At 51.1% G+C, this 20,948-nt stretch overlaps 1 protein-coding gene across 1 annotated transcript; it reads right to left on the bottom strand.

Moving 5' to 3' along the window:
- Positions 1 to 40: 40 nt before the first annotated feature.
- DNAAF1 (dynein axonemal assembly factor 1) lies at positions 41 to 20,923 on the bottom strand. The gene is made up of 12 exons (XM_086350094.1): positions 20,700 to 20,923; positions 18,454 to 18,589; positions 17,901 to 17,992; positions 15,843 to 16,064; positions 14,634 to 14,800; positions 10,150 to 10,271; positions 6,642 to 6,808; positions 5,441 to 5,695; positions 4,244 to 4,353; positions 2,487 to 2,543; positions 1,148 to 1,523; positions 41 to 378 (listed from the first exon to the last, which is right to left on the bottom strand). Exons 1-12 carry the CDS (start codon positions 20,821 to 20,823, stop codon positions 272 to 274), a joined length of 1,935 nt encoding a protein of 644 aa, XP_086206220.1. The 5' UTR covers positions 20,824 to 20,923; the 3' UTR covers positions 41 to 271.
- Between the last annotated feature and the right edge of the window lie 25 nt (positions 20,924 to 20,948).

Here is a 20,948-nt window from a genome sequence, read left to right as displayed (position 1 = left end):
CACCCAGACGTTAGATGATCCAGTAATACAAGGGCTCACGTGGATGCTGAAACGTTTATACCGTGACAGGGTTTCCCCTGGAAGTGACCTGGCTTGTTAGAGGCTTACAGCGTGGGGAGCATGGGGCTGTGCCCGCAGGAGAAGGGAACTGGGGCCCATGCCCTCGGCAACCGCAGCTCTCGGAAGGGAAGGGGAGCCCAGGCGAAAGGGTGACCCACCCCTGCTGGGGAGTCAGGCCTGGGCCCGTGCCCACTGGTACAAGAGCAGAGGCTCAGTCCAGGCCAAATTCAATGTCCTCCCGGTTTTCTCCTGCCTCGGACCCCAGGCGCTCCTCGGGCTCCACCTCAGACTGGACTTCATCCTTCTCTGGGCCGTTTCCTACAGATTAGGCAAGGGGTGGCTCAGTGTTCTGGGGAATGTGGTCAGCCCTCACCCCTTCCCGTGTGCCGGCCTCAAGACGGCCACACAGCGTGGGTCAGAGCAGGGATCGTGTGTGCCAAGGGCTCCCCATGTTGGGTTCACAGTCAGGGAGCATAGTCTCGGCACACGGAGCTACCCCCGTGTGCTTGTGAGCAGCAGGCACTAACCAGCCATCCCAGTGGTGCCTCTCTCTGGTCACGGGCTCAGGCCCCCAGGCTGGCGGGCTGGGTGGTGTGTGGCAAGTGGCTTCTCCTGCCCCGCCCCCTGGGTACTGTGGGCGCTGCCCGCACCTGCTGCGACTCCCTTCCCAGCAGGCACGTCTGTTCTCCGTGCCATTCTGGGCACCCATGTGCGCGGCACCGCCTTTGGGCCAGCTGCTGCCCTGGCCTCGTCCCGTGTGATGAGACTGGCGCCACTGGTCCCCTCCTTCCTCGGTCGGGAAGGGCCAAGCCTGGGGGTGGTGGGGGAGGAGGGCGGCCTGGCAGCTCCTCAGCTCTTTGGCCAGTTACGCTGCAAGCCGCCCAGGTGGGAACACGTGCTCGCAGTGTTCTGGAGTCTCTCCACAGTCTCTGGAGAGGCTGTGAATGACCCGCCACCACCACTGAGAACGTGGGATTCTGACGACAAAGGCCCAGGTGGCCACTGCTCTGGGCTTGGGTGGTCCACTGTCTGTTTCCCCACCAAGAAGCTTTCGGCCCCTGTGACCTTGAAGGTCAGGGAACATTACCTGGAGCGGGGGCTGGAAGCAGGTCTCCATCGCTGTCCTCAGTGCATGGGGCAGGCACGGCTTCCCCCTCGCAGACTGGGGGCAGGGGCGGCGGTCCTGAGGGCTCCTCGTCATCGCCCAGCTCCTGAATCAGCGGGCGAGGGACCTCACTCGCTTTCCTTTGGGTTTCCGGGTCCCTCTCTGGTGCCACTTTAAGTATGTCTGTGAAGGGCGTCTCGGTCTCCACCCTCCAGGAAGTATCCTTGGGGACTGCAAATATACTGGAAAGCGTGTCCGAGGATGTGTTTTCCAGTGCTAGGAGTGAGATGTCGTCCATGTCAGGCTCGCTGGCGTCGCTCAGGCTCGAGATGGCTGTAATCTTTGGAAAGCACTGCTCCTGTTAAAAGGAAAAGATGTATTGAGCCATGCTGTTTTCACGCTGCTGCTGCTAAGTTGCTTCAGTCGTGTCCGACTCTGTGCAACCCCATAGACGGCAGCCCACCAGGCCCCGCCGTCCCTGGGATTCTCCAGGCAAGAACACTGGAGTGGGTTGCCATTTCCTCCTCGTCCCTAAAGTGCATGCTGCTAATTCTGCGTTTCTGTCCATCACACTCTGGCACCACATCAGGACAGCCCCCGGGAACACAGCGCTGACCCCAAGGTGGTCGTGAGCCCTGCGGCCAGGTCTCCACTGGCGCCCCCGCCTCCCTCGGGTCTCCATGGGGCACAGGCCCACCCTCTCTGCTCCTGCTGCACCAGCCCCCACCTGGGTCCTGAACCAGGCATCTGTGAGCCCGGGCTCCTGGCAGGCTGCGCCTGCACTGGCCACCTAGCCCTGCGTTGGTGGTCAGGCCCCCAAAGAACTGGGTTCTGTGTCTGTGTCCTTGCTGTGATCACTGGCTCCCGCCCTGACATTACGCCCCAGGCTTCTCTCTCCTTCAGGCCCCGAGGGGCTCTGGTAATGTTGGGGGGAGGATCAGGTCACCTCATGAGACATCCACATCGGGCCCCTGCCCTCTCCTCCTTGCTCTCTCCTTTCCCTGCCTGTGTGTCACTGTCGTACTGGCATTCGCTAGATGAACACACAGAAACGTCAAGGACAGAAAAAGCCCAGGTAATGATGTACAGTACATGGTTATTAAAGATCAGTGATAAAAGATGTGTTCCCCAAAAAAATCCCGAGTGGCTAGTTGTAAAACCTCAGAGAAGGGAGCAGCAGTAAACCTTTCCTGAGGTTGAGGTAAAGGCCCCGGGCGTTTGAGGCATCAGGCAGAGCCTGCGACTCCCTGACATACTTGGTCATCCACGGGGCTGGGAGAGGAGGAGGGAAGCGGAACTGCGGGGGTGCAGGTGAGCTCACCCTATCCCGGTCGCCCAGAGATTCGCCGGCATTCACGTCTTCCAAGTCGGGCAGGTCCTGGAAGAGGAAGTGACCCTGGTCAGCGGTAGGGTGCGCGCTCAGCATCCAGTCCTTGGAAGAGACGTGGCCACCCCACCAACCAACCACAGAGTGTGGAGGGGCCCATGGAGCAACCGAGACGCTCGAGCATGTGTGCATGCAGCACACTCACGTGGACACTTGAGACCCGTATACGTGCGGGACACGTGTGGCCACTCGAGCCACGTGTACATGCAGCATACACATGGCCACTTGAGCTGTGTGTACAGGCAGCACACACACTCCAGGTAACACTCCAGGTATCTGGATCTGGTCAGTGAAAGAGCTTTGTAAGGCGTGACGTGTTTCAAAAATTTCCACCTCGTTCTCCACTTTACTTTGGTATTACCCAGTTCATCTGGGGGGAATCGTACCTCCTACATACAAATAGGGTCCTAGGACCTAGGACCCTACCTGGCACAAAGTGAGTCTCTTTCGAACCTTTCCCAAAACTCGGGTGGGGAGGCGGCGCTTTCCTGTTTTGTGTCTTGGGGTATCTTCATCTGTAGCACCCCAACCTGCTTGTGAGGCAGTCAGATGCCTGGACTCCAGAGCCAGCCTGCCTGGGTTGCTGTTCCTGCTCCACCATTGTCTGGCTGTGTAGCCTTAGGCAAGGTGCTCTACTCTTTATTTCTCAGTTTTCCCGTCTGTAAAATGGGGATGATAACCTACCTCTTAAAGTTACTGGAAGGGTTAAATCAGTCAGTACAAGAGGTATTTAAAGTGGTGCCGGACAAAAAGGAAGAACAGTCAGTGTTAGCGTAGCGTCGGGGTCCTGTATGTGGTGGGTTGTCACACGTTAGGGCTGAAGCGCCCACTTTTGTTGTATCTATATTAGACCCACTCAGAAAACTGGAAACGCCACTCTGAATGCTGACTGTGCTCAGTTGAACCTTTCTGAGCCACGTTAAATTGTGAAGTTGGGAGTGAAACATGAGTGTAGCAGTTTGTGAAGGAAGCGGGCAGAGGGCAGGCAAAGCCACACAACACGGTCTGAATGGAAGGACCTCGCTTGTGGGCAGAGAGATGGCTGTCCTCTGGGGAAGCAGGGTGTAAACCTAAAGATGGGGGGACCAGCTCCTACTCCTCACCCCCTAAAGCACAGTTCCCAGGGGTCGTGCCAAACATGCATATCCCCAGGGATGCATTCTCGCGGGCACAGCTTGGAAGGCTGTCATCAGAGTGGACAGGCTGCAGGGAGGAGGACCGTTCCCAAGGATATGATCGGGCCCAAGGTCAGGTGGCCCCCCTGAATCGGCCCTGGGGGACAGGACGCAGGACAGGCCAGGAAGATGGGCAGCTGTCCCAAGAGCACGCAAGGCTCTGCTGATTAAGTGTAGCTTTCCCAGCAGTTCCGTCTATGGCCAGAAGGAGCTGCTGAGTGGGTAACTTCTCGTGGGGAAACGTTTCAAGAGTTTCGTAGATGTAATTCAAGGGGTTCGTCTGGCCAGCTCTCTCGGTCTTGAAGGCACACAGGCATGGATTCCCCACCGCCCACCCCCAGGAGGGCTTACTGACTGCAGATGCTGAGCACTGGGTCTGGGTGGGACCTCCAGGGGAGGCCACGCGCGCCAGCCCACAGGCCCCACTGAGCTCAGGATTCAGAAGGTTTGTGTCTGATCAGACACTGACACCGGCTATGCCTCGCGTGCTCCTCCGCAGGTGCACGGGCTACGTACGTCGATGAAGAGCTGCTCCTTCGTCTCCAGTCTTGTGGCCTCCAGATTTTCAGCTCCATCGGGCTCTGCGCCTGATGCACTTTCAGTGGCCACAGTTTGGGGAGCCAATTCTAAGGACAACAGAGTTACAGTAATCTTGGAGTCTGTTTCATACACAACAGTCAGACGGGCAATTGCAGTTAGGGTGGATTCCAAGAGAAAGGACAGAACCCTTGGGTCTGAAGACCTCCAGCCCTTGTGACAAGAGCTAAGGAAAAGGTTATGTGTGAAAGGGAAGGGAAGGGAGAGAGCACCCTCTTTCTACAGCCTGGAGATGGAAGCTCCAGCCAAGAGTCTATGCAAAACATGCAGGAACCTTGGAAAAAGCATGATCGCTCGACTAGGAGATGAAGAAAGAAGGGCGATGGCATCAGTGGGCAAGTTTCACAGCTCCTCCTGCTGCAAGAGTGTCAAGAAGACCTGCGCCATCCTTGCAGGGCTGCCCAGGGAATGTGGGGTCCAGGCGGGGCTCCTCTCTTCCCCTTAGTCACCCCCTGCTCCTGCCCGCTGCTTCCTCTCCAGCCTCGGTCATCAGAGATGAGTGGCCCCGCTCTGCTCAAGTCATGCCAGTCCACTGTCCACCTTGGGGACTGACTAGGCCCAGTTTGACTCAAGAGCCACACTGGGGCACCCAGTTACAATGAAACAAGCAAGTGGATTTAGAAGACTTAGTGTCAAAAAGAGGAACCTATCTCATGAATAAATTCATGTTGATTTAAATTATATTCTAGGTGTGTGTGCTCAGTCGCTAACCGGAATCTGACTCTTTCCAGGCTCCTCTGTCCATGGGATTCTCCAGGCAAGAATACTGGAGGGGATTGCCATTTCCTCCTCCAGGGGATTTTCCTAACCCAGGAATCAAAACGGCATCTCCTGTATTGGCAGGCAGATTTTTTTTTTTTACCACTGCGTCACCTGAGAAAACATATTTTAGGTGTTCTGGGTTCGATAAAATACACTGTTAGTGTCTTGCCCATTTCTTTGAAACACGTTGGACCTGATACTGGAAACGCACTCCGGGCTCCCCTTGTGGTCCTGTTGTGAGGTGGTGTGCGTACATCACCTTACAGACTGAGCAGTCAGGGTGGAAGGCAGTCCGGGGCCCCCAGTTGGGAGCTGCCCCAGGTATAATGCACCTGTGCTTCCTCAACCACCTACCTGCCCAGGCAGCTCTGGGGCTCGCTGGCAGGGCCTCAGAGGGGAGCACCCCTTTTGGCTCCCCGACATCCAGAGGCAGCTCCTCCAGGAGGCTCGGCTCTTCTGGCTTCTCCGGGAATAGCTCATCCTTGGCCTCGAAGCTCTCCTTGACAAACTGCTCTATCTTCTGCCTCGTATCCTTCTTTTCCTGAGGCTCTTCCTCTCCTTCCACTTCGGCGTCCACGTCCCCAGCACCGGCTGGTGTGGGCTCCTCCCCTGAGCACAAGTCCACAGGTGAGCTGGGATGGTCCTAGGAGGACAAGGAAGGACCCGCAGCGAAGGCCGAGGGTGGGCAGTGGGGACCTGCAGCAGGGCGGTCATCAGGGTGCTGGATAAACAGGCTGCACAGCCACCAGGGGGATGCCCAGCACATGCAGTGCCCACACTGGCCCCTGGAAGACTGTACCAGGTGCTCTCAGGAGATGCGGGCTGAGGGACTGGCCTCAGGGCCACGATGTTTGCCCTGGCTTTCCAGCAGGTCAGCAGTGCACACGTGCGCCAAAATGTTAATCAACACCCGACGTGAGGAGATGACACAGGTGTTCATTTGACCATTGTTTGAACAATGTCCTAATTAAACGTTGGAAAAGGGGGGGAAATGCATACAGCAGGAGAATGTCTATTTTATGGGAATGTGAGTGGGCAGAAAGCAATCGAGCTGTGCCACTTTCTTCTATTAAAAAAAAAAGTATGCACTACACTCATGAGGAAAAGCCAGGAAATGCTCACACTGAACGTTGAGCAGGTCTTGCTGCAAATTCTGTGATGACCCTTGCTTGTCTGTGTTTTCTGTGTGTAGTGTAGTCACAGTTTGTATTTAGGTGAAAAACACTGTCATTTAAAAATACACATGGAGGACTTCCTTGGTGGTCCAGTGGTTAAGACGCCTTGCTTCCACTGCAGGGGGTGTGGGTTCGATCCCTGGAACTAAGATCCCGCAAGCCAAAAAAAAAAAGGAGGTGCACACAGAGCCCCTGACTCTTTCCTCTTGCATCTAGGAAGAGGACGGGGTTCTTATTAATGTGTCTTGAGCACTGTCCTCAAGTGAGGTCGAGGGAAGACGGATCCATAGGCCTGTGAGAAAGCGTTCCCGCCCTTGCCCCCACCCCAGGATGAATCTCAGTGGAGCTCGGGGGGGCCCTCCTGTGTCTCGGGCTCACACCTTGCTCCTGGCTCGCTCTCTGCCGCTTCCTCTCCTCCGCCTGGCGCCTGAGGGCCGCCAGGGCCTCGATGCTGTCCGTGATCTTCTTCCGCTCTCTCATCTCCCACTGCTGTCTCTCCTCCTTCTCAGCTGCATACCCTCCCCGGGCCCAGGCCTCTGCACAAGCTCTGTTTAGGAGGATTAAAAACAAAAAACAAACCCCAGACCCCAAAAGTCAGAAAGGCGGTGGGCGGGGGGGTGGGGTGCTGAACTGTCACAGGTTAACAGTAAATCCAAAACATATACTCTCTGACCAAACTTGCTTTTTTTCCCCAAAATCAAACTAAAGGCACAGAGGGCATGTGACTCTAAGGAGACATACTAACACAGGCACAGTTTCATCTTGAAAGTTCTAGTGGTTTGTAAAGCCCGTCTGGCTATAAGGTCAAAAGCACGTGTGACAAAAGCAAAAAAAATAAAGCGAACTCCACCAAAATTAAAAAGGGGTGTCATGTAAAGAATCCCATAAATAAAAGAACCCACGGAAAGTGAGAAAACAGCTGCAAATCAGACCCCTGACTGGGGTTGTATCTAGACTACATGTAGACCTATTACAGCTCACACAAAGTCTACACAACCTGAAGATGGGCAAAGGTTAAAAGAAACCGCACTGGGAGAAAACACTCGGAAGAAAGTTAACCGCTAGATGGCTTGCCATCTAAAACATACAAAGTGTTCTAAAAGTGGACAAAAGAACTGGACCCCTCACCAAGAAGTTAGGTAGAAAATAAGCTCATCATTGGGTGACGTCAGGAAAGTGCAAACCTAACCACTTGACACCCAGTGGATCGGCTAAAAGCCAGAGCGCTGACAACACCAAAGGCTGGGAGGATGTGGGGGCAACAGGAGTGCTCCTTCATGGCTGGTGGGAATGCAAAATGGAGCAGCCACCTCGGGAGACAGTTTGCCAATTTCAAAGCAAAGATCATCTTATCGTATAATCCAGCAATCATGCTCCCAAGTATTTCTCAAATGAGTTAAGAACAAATGCCCACACACACACACACACACCTGCACACGAATATTGATAGCAGCACTGTTCACGACAGCCAAAAAGTGGAAGCAACCCTAATGTCCCTCAACTGATAAAACGTGGCCTTCCCAAACGGGAGATTATTTCACAGTGTTATTTTGGAAGCATTTACTGACGCAAGCTGTAATGTGGGTGAACCTTAAAAATATGCTCAGTGGAAGAAGCCGATCACAAAAGACCACGTATCATATGACTTCATCTATATATAATGTCCTGAGTAGGCAAATACACATTGGCTCAGTGGTAGATCTGAGCCTGCCAAAGTAGGAGACACAAGAGACATGGGTTTGATCCCCGAGTTGGGAAGATCCCCTGGAGGAGGAAATGGCCACTCCCATACTCTTGCCTGAAAAATTCCATGGTCAGATAAGCTTGGTGGGCTATAGTCCGTGGGGTCGCAAAGAGTTGAACATGACTCATCACACAGCACACAGCATATGCAGTGTCCAGAGTAGTCTAATCCACAGAGATAGAAAGTAGCTTTGTGGTTGTTGGGGCTGTTAGAGGTGGGTTGGGGAATGACTGCTAATAAGTAAGGGTTACTTTGGGGAGTGATAAAAGTATTTTAGAATTGACTGTGGGGGTGGTTGGACAACTCTGAATATACTGAAAAACCATTGAATTGTACACTTGAAGTGAGCAGGCTGTTCTAGGGGCCAGAGATAAGTAGGTTAACATAAGAGATGACATGGCTTTCTCTACTAGACCTGCCCTTCTATGGGGAAAGAGACTCTAAAAGAGGAAACAGGTATGTCAGAGGCAGATGTGTCCTACCAAAAGAAATCAGGCTAAAGAGACACTAGATGGAAGAGGCAAAGGTGTGGCTTAGATAGGTGGCTGGTCATGGAGATCTTCGGAAGCTGACAGGTGAACAAACACCTGTGAAGATCATCCCAGGTTGAGAGGAGGTCAAGGGCCCAGTGCGGAACAGCTGGAGGGTGCTGAAATGAGGCTTCAAACCCAAGTGAAACCAGCTCTCGAAGAGGAGTCCTGCTATATCGTCCAGGGGTCTCCCTGCAAAGGGCCCAGCTCTTACACGTTCCTGCTGGTCGCGCTGCCCCAGGGTGCTGCAGGGAGCTCACATTCCCTGCCCCGCCTCCCGCCCCGCCCCGGGACAGCCGAGAGTTCCCATTGGTTCTCTCCTGCTTGAGTTCCACCTAATACTAACAGATACTCACAAAGACCTCGAGGTCGGTTTTGTCTCCACTTTTCGGAGACAGCCTGAGGCTGGGGAGGTTGGCAAGCTTGACTAGGGACATAAGACCTGCAGCTGCCGAGCTGGGCTTTGCAGTCCGCCCGCAGGCCCTGCACGCCCGCTGTCTGCCTTAACGCCCAGGGCTGGGTGCCAGGGAACTGGGAGCATCTCGGCCCGACTGCGCACAAGCAGGGATCCTGGCTGTCTCACCTGGACCGGGTGGAGGCTCTCCCTTTGAAATTTGTGTTAGTTTGACTAAAATTTGTGAGTTCAAGTGTGTTTTTAAATGTCGGGTAATTCAAGCTTCAGATTGCACTTCCTTTCAGGCCATCCCAGTTACTGAGGTTTTATTCTAAGCTGGAATGAATAGCAGCCTCAATCAAAAGGTAAATTAAAAACCCAGATCAAAGCAGTGATGATACACATGGCAGCCCCGGGTTCAATATTCCCAATATGCAAAGAGCTCTTAATGAAACAGAGCTTCCCTGGTGGCTCAGATGGTAAAGAATCTGCCTGCAATGCAGGAGACCCGGGTTTGATCCCTGGGTTGGGAAGATCCCCTGGAGAAGGAAATGGCAACCCACTCCAGTATTCTTGCCTGGGAAATCTCATGGACAGAGGAGCCTGGCGGGCTACAGTCATGGGTCACAAAGAGTCAGAAACGATTGAGCGATTATCACTTATGAATCAATACGAAAAATCTCCCCAAAAGGAAATTGGAAAGAGGTCATAAATGCAATACTCACAGAGGAGGAAACTTTAAATGTCCGACAAAGGTGGTAAAAACGATCAAATTCATCTGTTACCCCAAAATGCAAATGACGTACTATCTTCATTCATCAATTAACCTGGCTACATTTTTTTTTTAACATGGCTGTGTCTGGGAAAGTTATAAACGATACAAACATTCTAGAAACTATAAGTGCCTTTTAAAAGTCTTAAACTACAGTCTTTAATCCAGCAATACAACTCAGAATTCCACCCTAAGGAAATAACTAGCCATGGGATCAGAGACTTTATATAGAAGGATAATTATCAAAGGATTATGAAAAAAATCCAGGAATAAGTGCTTAAAACAGAGAATTTCCTATTATAAACAGTCACGTAAGCCATTAAACTTACCTCACTGGAATATATAAGAGACGTGTGGGAATGCTCAAAAATCAGAAAATTTAAAAACTTACCTGTTGAGCATGCTCAACTGTTACATAGTGTTACTAAAAGGCTTTTTGCTCCCGTACCTGTCCTTGGGAAAAACTGGTCTGTCATCCAGGTATGTTAAGTGTTTTAGCCGGACGGTGAGTGTCCTTCGGTAGTTGGGGATGTTCTTAATCACCGGGTTCCCCATCAGATTCAGCACACGCTGGAAGCACACAGGCAGAACCACATTAGGCACTGAGAAACAGATGCAGTTAAAACATTTCACTTGTGTGTTGCGCTGAGAAGAAATACAAAGACAGGGAGTGTCAACATGAAATCTTGAAGACAGTCTCAGAGAAGCCGGGGCTGTCACTGCTCCTGTGCCATCAGAACCGTCCTGAGAATCGGGTATCCCTTTCTCTACTTGAACTTGAACTCTCACTGTCCTTCCAGAACAGTGCTGGAAAACCTTCCTGGAGCCTTTCCCGAGGGTGGTGATTTTGCTCGCCCAATCTCTTTTACTGGAACTAATCTCTGATTGATCATTTTTTTGTCCTTCCCAGCCAGGACCCGTTTTAAGAAAATGCACACAGCTGCTGGACAGATAAGAGACGGTGATCAGGGGACAGGATGAAGAGCACCCTCTAAGCTACCCCGAGGCTCCTTCTTGCCAGGCTTACAGGTCTCCTGGACGTCAAGCCGGGACTAGGAGAGGGACAGCGCAGAGCAGTGCCAGTGTGCCGTCCCCCCGACCTTAAATCCTGTCACCTCCTCTCCAGGAGGGGGATCTGTCAAGGTGACATGTGGGTGAAGCATTTAAAATGGGTTTGCTAAGCTGGTGAAATGGTTTTTGTATCTAAATTGCTTTCTGTTGTTGGAGAAAATAAATACATTGTGAACTGGTTAGTTTAGCATTTTCCAAACTTCATTCTCGTCATGGTTCTTGTCACATGTTCAAGTGACCTGTCCTGTAGGGCTGGGTGTCGGGAGCAGTGCGCCCTAGGGGCGGGCACTAAACAGCTGTGCACGCACGTGTGCATGTGTGTGTGGAGAATGTAGAAGCCACCAGAAAACAACCACGAGACAGACTGTTGTTATTTCCCCCCAACCCCTGCCTGCAGCAAACTCATCTGCTGCAATCCTAACCCCAGCGCCTCAGAATGTGACTGCATTTGGAGACAGGGTCTTAGAAGAGGTGATCAAGATTAAATGATGTCACTGGGGTGAACCCTGATCCCATAGGTCCTTGTACAAGGAGGAGATTGGGAGACAGACTGTGAAGGCCACGTGAGGACTCAGGGAGAAGATAACTGTCTACACGCCAAGGAGAGAGGCCTCAGGAGAAAGCAAGCCTGCCCCACACCTTGATTTAGGACTTCTAGCCTCCGGAATAATGAGAAAATAAATTTCTATAATTTAAAACACCCAGCCTGGTACTTTGTTATGACAGCCAGGCCCCCCAGAAAAGGATTACTCTTCAGCTGTGTATTATCATGCCATATGCTAGTGACTACGTGAATGGTAAACTAGTTCTTGGTGCCAGTCTGCTCTGCAGATTACTCCTGAACTATGCTCTCCTAATATCAATAACCTCAGATATGCAGATGACACCACCTTTATGACAGAAAGCGAAGAAGAACTAAAGAGCCTCTTGATGAAAGTGAAAGAGGAGAGTGAGAAAATTGGCTTAAAACTCAACATTGAGAAAACTAAGATCATGGCATCTGGTCCCATCACTTCATGGCAAATAGATGGGAAAACAATGGAAACAGTAATAGACTTTATTTTGGGGGGCTCCAAAATCACTGCAGATGGTGACTGCAGCCATGAAATTAAAGGACACTTGCTCTTTGGAAGAAAAGTTATGACCAACATAGACAGCATATTAAAAAGCAGAGACATGACTTTGCCAACAAAGGTTCGTCTAGTCAAAGCTATGGTTTTTCCAGTGTTCATGTATGGATGTGAGAGTTGGACTACAAAGAAGGTTGGACGGCAAAGAACTGATGCTTTTGAACTGTGGTGCTGGAGAAGACTCAAGATTCCCTTGGACTGCAAGGAGATCCAACCAGTCCATCCTAAAGGATATTAGTCCTGAATATTCATTGGAAGGACTGATGCTGAACCTGAAACACCAATACTTTGGCCATCTGATGCGAAGAACTGACTCATTAGAAAGGACCATGATGCTGGGAAAGATTGAAGGCAGGAGGAGAAGGGGATGACAGAGGATGAGGTGGTTGGATGGCATCACTGACTCAATGGACATGAGTTTGAGTAAACTCCGGGAGTTGGTGATGGACAGGGAGGCCTGGCGTGCTGCAGTCCATGGGGTCACAAAGAGTCAGACATGACTGAGTGACTGAACAGAACTAAACTGATGCTTTCCTTACTGTTTTTCTTTTAAATGGATTCACTTTTCCCTCGCTTACCCAGGCCTTAAGCAGGAAACAATGACCTGAGGGTTTTCGTGTGCTATTTGGAAAATATTTTTTCCTAGTACACATGACAACACATACACACTGAATAGCAAGGAAATGGTCCCAGGCTGCTGGGGTTGAGGCTAGAGGATACAGGAGCTGCCTGCAGGGGCTGCCATGGGCTGGAAGATGGGAGCACTCAAGCACCCAAATTCAAATGACAGAAAGGTTAAGTCACTCCAAATACTGTATCTTTAAATCTATCTGTCCACAGTGATAAAGAAAAACCCTTCACTGTCATCTTTAGAGGTCCCTAAGTTCTGGATCCATTTCTCTGAAAACTGATACATAAAAAGAAAAACAAAGACGTCTTCATCCCAGTGTTTTCTGCATACACTTTACACTAGGGATGTAAATTGTTGATGAGCAAAAGTGCTCTTTGTGGAAGCATCGCCGCTAAGAAAGGCAGAAGGAATGAGAGAATTAGAATATGATCCCTGAGCGACTGCTAATGAACTCACACAGGGAGGCAGTGTGCCTGGGAGCTGTTGGAACAGTCGGGGGAAGGGAGGCCAAGAGCTGGATCAGACTGAAGCTGGATCAGACTGACAGCAGTCAAACCCACTAGTGACGCTTAAAGTCACAACAAGAGGCAACCAGGTGTTACACTTGCCCTGACTGATGCCACAGCTGACCTCAGGGTTGTATTCTGAGCCTGGATCTGACCAGGCCTCTGGCTCCATCATCATTTTACAGGAGATACTGGAGACAGCAGAACACGTTAGACCACACCATGAGGATGCAGTCAACTGAATCCAGGGTGTGGCCGACATCCAGAGGGACCCGGTTTCTTCAGCAGATTCTTGGCGGGGGGGTGGTGTCGGGGAGAGGAAGAGACAAGCGGGGAGGGCTGTGATGAGATGCATAATCCAAATACAATGTGTGGGTCTGGTTTGGATTGGTAAAATCTGATGGTCTTAAAGCTCGACATTCAGAAAACTAAGATCATGGTATCCAGTCCCATCACTTCATGGCAAATAGATGGAGAAATAGTGGAAACGGTCCCATCACTTCATGGCAAATAGATGGAGAAACAGAGGAAACAGTGAGAGACTATTTTTTTGGGCTCCAAAATCACTGCAGATGGTGACCACAGTACTCTTTGAAAGGAAAGTTATGACCAACCCAGACAGCAAGACATTCATTTGCTAACAAAGATCCATCTAGTCAAGGCTATGGTTTTTCCAGTGGTCATGTATGGATGTAAGTGCTGGACTATAAAGAAGTCTGAGTGCCGAAGAATTGATGCTTTCAAACTGTGGTGTTGGAGAAGACTCTTGAGAGTCCCTTGGATTGTAAGGAGATCCAACCAGTCCATCCTAAAGGAAATCAGTCCTGGGTGTTCATTGGAGGGACTGATGTTGAAGCTGAAACTCTAATACTTTGGCCACCTGATGCGAAGAGCTGGCTCATTTGAAAAGACCCTGATGCTGGTTAATATTGAAGGTGGGAGGAGAAAGGGACGACAGAGGATGAGATGGTTGGATGACATCACTGACTCAATGGACATGAGTTTGGGTAAACTCCAGGAGTTGGTGATGGACAGGGAAGCATAGCATGCTGTGGTCTGTGGGGTCACAAAGAGTCAGACACGACTGAGCCACTGAACTGAACTGAATCCAATGGTCAAAACACATGCTTGAGGCAAATGGAGAAAACTGGACATAGACTGGGTATTAACTGTCATTCTGATACTATTTTAGGTATAATAACAGTACTGTAATGATGTTTTTAAAAAGTCATTATCTGTCAGGAATACACACTGAAATTGTAGGTGAAATGACACAGCATTTGGCATTTAAAACACAGCAGCTAAAAATAGAGAGGAAAAGTGTGATGGGTGTTCAGAAGGCGGGGAGAAAGGAAGAGGGGAGGGAGGGGAGAAGAAAAGAGATTTGCTGCCTACAGAACACAAGGGGACACAAGTTGTGTCCGGGGGCTTGTCCCCCACCTCCACTCCCCACCACGCAGCACGCAGGGTCTTTCCCGACCAGAGACTGAACCCATGCCCGCTGCCCTGGGAGCTCGGAGTCACAACCACTGGGCCACCAGAGAAGTCTCTGGTGTGTGCGTTTCTTTCTGTTTTTTGTTTGTTTGTTTTTTACCAAGTCAGGCATGCTCTCAAGAACCCTCAGGATCTCGGGGTCGCTCAGCTTGTTGTGGGAAAGGTCAAGGACGCAGAGTCTGGCACACTCCCTGAGATGCTGAATGTCCTCCACAGTCTCTAAGTGGTTGTGCGCCATCTGGAGTGTGTTCAGGACTGGCAGGCAGGCTGGAAGGGGGAGTGGACAGAGGTGAGTGAAATGGGCAGCAAAGAAAATGTTTAGACCCACTTGCAGGGAAGAGCGGTGAACACGAGTCTAGACAACGACACCATCGCCAATACCCCCACGCCCACCACCCCCACCCCACCACCGCCACCAGTAACCACCAGCCATCAACCACCAAACACCACCCCCACCACCAACCACCAACCACCACCCCCACCACCACCACCAACCACCAACCCCACCCCACCCCCAACCACCAACCACCACTCCCATCCCCACCCCTACCACCCACCACTAACCATCAATGCCACCCCCCACCCCCCCACCCCACCCCCACCCCCACCCCCCCACCCCCCAACCACCACCCCCACCACCCACCACCCACCACAACCCCCACCCCCACCCCACCCCCACCCCCAACCACCAACCACCACCCCCACCACCCAACACCCCCACCCCCACCACCAACCACCACCAACAACCAAGCACCAACCACCACCCCCACCCCACCCCCCACCCCCAACCACCCACCACCACCCCCACCCCCACCACCAACCACCAACCATCAACCCCGCCACCCCCACTCCCACCACCAACCACCACCACCCACCACCACCCGCCCCAACCACCAACCATCAACCCCACCCCACCCCCAACCAACCACCACCCCAACCCCCCCTTACCACCAACCACCAACCATCAACGCCACCCCCACGCCACCCCCACCCCTACCACCAACCACAAACCATCAACCACCACCTGCACCACCCACCACCACCAACCACCAACCCCACCCCCCACCACCACCCCCACCCCACCCCCCACCACCAACCACCACCCCCACCACCAACCACCACCCCCACGCCCCCACCAACCATCAACCACCACCCCCACACCCCCACCCCCACAGCCACCCCCACTACCACCCACCACCCCCACCCCCACCAGCCACCACCCCACCCCAAAAACCAGCCACCACCCCCACCACCACCCCCACCCCCCAACCCCACCACCGCCGCTGCCGCTGCGGTGGGTCCTTCTTACAAAGGTTTTCGATGGTCTTAATGTAGTTGTTGCTGATGTTGAGAGCATCCAGTTTCTGCAGAGGTTCTAGGTTCTCGATCTTATGGAGCAAGTTCACTTGTAAGAAGAGGCAGCGCAGTTCCGTCTGGGCCTCGAGATTCTCAATTTTCTGGATGCCGTTGCACTCCAGCCAGAGGCAGCGCAGCCCCGTGTACTCTTCTAGGTTCTCAATGCGGTCAAAGCCTGGTGGGAAGGAAGTGGGTATTTGTTGGGCTCCCACACACACAGAGGCACAGGTCTCACCGTCTTTTATGCCTACTCGCCTTGGAGAAGGAAATGGCAACCCACTCCAGTATTCTTGCCTGGAGAATCCAATGGACAGAGGAGCCTGGTGGGCTAGGGTCCATGGGGTCACAAAGAGCCAAACACGACTGATGCGACTCAGCACGCAGGCACACACGCCCAGCATCCACACATTCCTCCTTAGGCACACCACCGCCTCTTTGAGAACACCGCGTCCTGATCCTTGCCCCGTGGCTCTCTGCAGGGAGCTGGTCGTGCTGAGCCACATGGGGCCAACCTTTAGGAACCCTGCGGAGCTTTGGCTGGCTCTACTGGAAAGAGGTAACTTTCTTCGAGAATTGCCAGCCTGGTAGGGGGGAGCCTAACTTCCCTTCTCGCCTCGGAGTAGGTGGGAGTGAGGCAGGTGCCCTGCCTGAAATGAATGAGCACAAGGGAACGCAGGGCTTCAGAAGGGGGAGAGGCAGCCTCGTGAAGACATGCGGTGAGAAAATCCAGTGGTACCTGAAGCCACTGCAAACTTCGGGTCTGGCTTTCTGGTATGGCTCAGTTTTATGAGCCACGTTTAAGGAGAGGAAAACCAACATTTTTGTTTCCTTGAGTAACTCGTTATAGATTTGTACTTCACGGTTCGTCTGCTGTTGCCAAATGTTTTGAAAGTCATTTGGTTGCCTGAAAAGTTTTAACCGGAAGTTTGTGGGTTTTTTTTTTTTTTTGGCTGTGCTGGGTCCTAGTTGTGGCATGTGGGATCTAGTTCCCTGACCAGGGATCAGACCCGGGCGCCCTGCGTTGAGAGTGCAGGATGTTAGCCACCGGGCCACCAGGGAAGTCCCAAACCCAAAGTTTTTATGAAGAAAGGGTGAAAGCAACGGTGAGGCAGAATCACCCGACTAAATCATTCCCAGGTCCTGACCCTCAGAAACAGTATCAAATAATAATTTCCTAAGTTGGTAGGCATGGGGTTAATTTGCTAGGCAGCAGTAGATAATATAGGCACCTCTCTCGTCTTCTTCTTCCCACCTCTTAAATACGGGTCCCCTGGGGTCTGCCCTCCTGTGTCATCTCATCACTGCTACACCTAGACACTGAGAGGAGGATTTGGGAGGGGGCAATGTGGATGTGAGGAGACCAACTAGGGGTCCTTCCCCACCTTTAAAGGATATTGCAGCTGCAGCCCTCCGTGAATCTCCCTGGCACAGTGTGAATCTCCTCATGGTGGCTGACTGTCCCCCAAGACACCAAGAGCATCCTCAGCATATCCATCTTTGTATCTCCAGCACTGCGCCCTGTGCCGGCCCACAGAAGGCTCTCAGTAAACTTTTACTGAATAAAGGGCCACGTGGATGGCCCAATGAAACAGGTTGACCATCCCAAATTCAGCATCAACCGGGAGTTATTGCTCTGCTTTGTCACTGCGAGGAAGAGCCCTGTCTATGAACCTGAACTTAAGTTGATGTGTGACCATTGGACACCACCACAGTCCTTCACAATGTGTCTCTCCCAACTGCAGAGTATTTACATGTAGTTAGTGGTCTGGGAAACTATGAGTCCTTTAGCAAATACAAATAAAAGATGCCAGTATGTTTCCCTGGAACTCATATAAACTCTAGTCATGTAAGACTCTTTCTTCCAAGAAATGTTATTGCTTTCCCATGCATCTCCACTAAACCTTGAAATTTCTGCTTAAATGTAAGAACTCTAGATGATCCCTGTGAGTAATTCTTTATACTGCTAGGCCTTTCCATCTGACACAAGGTACCTCCTCCACCCGATCCTTACCTTTATAGTGTAAATACAGCGTATCATTCAGTGCTGGGGTAATGTAAAGCTTGTGCTGCTTGCAAAGCTTTTGCAGAAACTTTTTAGTCATTCTGTCGAATGAAAAACATGAACGAGAAACTGATTTCAGTTTGTCAGCTGTAAGATATATCCCGTAAATTCTTTGCCACATCCATTCCGTCTCCAAATTCCACAACCTTCTGTATGCCTGATGACACTGCTTGTTTGTAGCTTTCAGGGCCTCATCCAATATTGTGAATTTCAGCATTCTTAAAAATTGCAGTGTATGTTCTTATAGAAATATCTTTGTGTCATCAAGAACTCCTAATGTGTGCCTCTCTCCAGGTTTGGCATTAAAGTTTAATAGATTGCAGTTAGTTATGCGACTCTGACTCATAACTAACCATCCTGACTCTGCTACTAATCCTCAGACAAGGGGCTGTCTAGTTAATCTTCATGAGCCCCAATTTCCTTATCTGGACAAAGGGGTGATCATCACATCTACCTTAATGTGTAAAAGTGTGCTGGGAGTGGTGGCAGCACGCCCACGTACCTGGCGCCATGATCCTCCTTGTCGGCTCTTTGGTGTGCTAAGCGACCATCTGACCAGCTGTCACCACTCTGCTTCTGCTCACTGAGGCAGGAAGTGTTCAAAGGACCCACACACGTTTCCTTAGGATCATTCATTTCTGTAAGATAAGAGATTGGTTCTGTAGAGAGCAAGAAATGTATAAAAAAAATTTCCCTCTACTTCAACTTGATGAATAATTGTCTGCTTTTAGTGTACAATCAGTACTCTTTAAATGTATCACAATTTTTAAAGCATTGTTAAGGATTATGAGAATTTCACTTCTAGGCAGATCTTTGAAAAAAGCTCTTGTACAGATGGACAAGCGGATGTGTGCAAACATACTCACTTCTGCATTATTTGTAATAGCCAAAACCAGTTAACAATGCAAATGTCCATTCACAGGGACAGGTTAAATAAAGCAATGGGTCATTATTCTGCCTTGCAATAGAATGCACAGATAGGGAAAGAGAGAGACAGACATGACTGAAAGAATCCACACAAAATTCTAGAGGAGGGGAAAATGCAGTGGGAGTAGAAATAGTGGTGGGGTAGGGCAAAAAACATCAAACATATCTGAAATGTTCTCTTTATCTTTAGAAATATTTATTTGTGCTGGATCTTAGTTGTGGCATGTGAGATCTTCAATCTTCATTGTGCCAGGTGGGATCTTTAGTTGCGGTATTGTGAGATCTAGTTTTCTGACCAGGGATTGACCCTGGGTCCCCTGTGTTAGGAGCATGGAGTCTTAGCCAGTGGACCACCAGGGAAGTCCCCCAGTGCATTTAATCTTAAGAGCTGTTTGCTGCTGCTCTCTGGGTGTCCCTGTAGACTACCTAGAGATTAAACATTCTGTGTGTGGGACCATGTCTTACAGTTCCCCATTTCCCACTGCGTACAACACCCAGCTGCAAGAGGCACCAGATGATGGTTTGGGGTAATAAAGAATGTGTGAGCGTGAAAGTCACTCAGTTGTTTCCGACTCTTTGCGACCCCATGCACTATACGGTCCATGGAATTCTCCAGGCCAGAATACTAGAGTGGGTAGCCTTTCCCTTCTCCAGGGGATCTTCCCAACCCAGGGATCGAACCCAGGTCTCCTGCATTGCAGGTGTATTCTTTACCAGTTGAGCTACAAGGGAAGCCCAATAAAGAATAGGTGCTCAATATATATAATAATTGATTGGTTATATTAATGCCAAAACTACCATTTATTACTGACCCACTGTATGCAAGTCACTCTAATTATAACTATCCCGGCTTGCGGAAGATGAGACTGCCCTAGAGAGCGGTTAAACTCTGGGCAAACCGCCATAAAACTGGCAAGTTGCAGAGGGGTAGTGTCAACCCAGAGTAACTTGGTCCAAACTGTGTGTCCATAGCACAACATGGCTTCCCTATAGCAACTCATACAGGGCTTGCCTGGACAGTCATTGCTTACAATTGTTGGCTGGGTTCAAAAAATGAAACACAAATCAAGCAGTTTCTTTATCAGTCCCTAAAAGGTTTCCCTTATGATTGAAGCCAAGCAGCAGGAGAGGCTATCTTCTAAGCCTATTCAGGAAAACTTTGGTGAGGAGTCACCAGGTGATCCCAGAAACACCAGCTCATCATTCATTCTGTCCACCACAGATCAGGCACTGGACTGGACACTGCCAATTCATTTGGGGTGTCTGCCCTGACATAGCTTGCCATCCAGAGGGAGAGAGAGCCTTTGATCTTACATGGTGAAGGAAATGAAGGGATACATTCAAAAGCTGGGTTGTGAGGGGAATGGTGTCTTGGGTGAGGGCTTGGGCTCTTGGCGTCAGACTGTCCAAGCCTAAGTCTGTTCTACCATTGACTGGCTGAGGGTAATCTGTTTGGAGCAAGTTCTTTAACTTCTTTAAATTCCAGGTAAATTATCTGTGTGACCTGGCAAGAGGAGTGCCTACCGCAGAGGGCTGGCCTATGGTTGGAATGTGGTGAGTGCATGGTACATAATCTTCAGTGAGTGTGGGCCGCCGCTGTTATTATTTTTTGGCCGCGTCTTGTGACATGCAGGATCTTAGTTCCCCTATCAGGGATGGAAACCCATGGAACCAGCAGTGGAAGCTTGGAGTCTTAACCACTGGACCGCCAGGGAAGACCCTGTTATTATTATTACGGTTACTGCTGGCAGTGAAGACCAGGTATGTGGTGCTGGGCGCAGCCCGTCGTCCCCCTCGCCTCCCTGGGGCGGTAGTCTGCACCTTCCTTGCGGCCACCTTCGCCTGCGTTCCCGTGGTCACCAGCCGACTCCTCCACACCAGGCTCCTGCGCGCACTCTTGCTCCGCTACCCCGTCCACCACAGGCTCTGAGGCCTCGGGGTGCATGTTTATTTCGGAAACACCGAACACCCCGTAAGAGTGGGAGCCCGGTTCCGCGGGATCGCTATGGCCCCTAACCCACCAGGCCACTGGAGCCCGGGTCGTTGGCGGCCCAACGCTTCTCTGGTCTC

Source organism: Bos grunniens, chromosome 18 (assembly GCF_055505025.1).
Source record: "Bos grunniens cultivar Pamir isolate PY7600 chromosome 18, Bosgru_T2T1.0, whole genome shotgun sequence".
NCBI classification, from domain to species: domain Eukaryota; kingdom Metazoa; phylum Chordata; class Mammalia; order Artiodactyla; family Bovidae; genus Bos; species Bos grunniens.
The sequence above is the reverse complement of the archived record's forward strand: the minus strand, read 5'-3'. Positions and strand labels throughout refer to the sequence as shown.

Coding starts and splice junctions, on each gene's coding strand:
- DNAAF1 (XM_086350094.1), bottom strand. CDS start 20,823: ATGCACCCCGAGGCCTCAGAGCCTGTGGTGGACGGGGTAGCGGAGCAA. Junction 6,809..10,149: donor CCAGTTTTTCCCAAGGACAG/GTACGGGAGCAA, acceptor CCTCCTAAACAG/AGCTTGTGCAGAGGCCTGGG. Junction 1,524..2,486: donor CTCTGGGCGACCGGGATAGG/GTGAGCTCACCT, acceptor TCCTTTTAACAG/GAGCAGTGCTTTCCAAAGAT.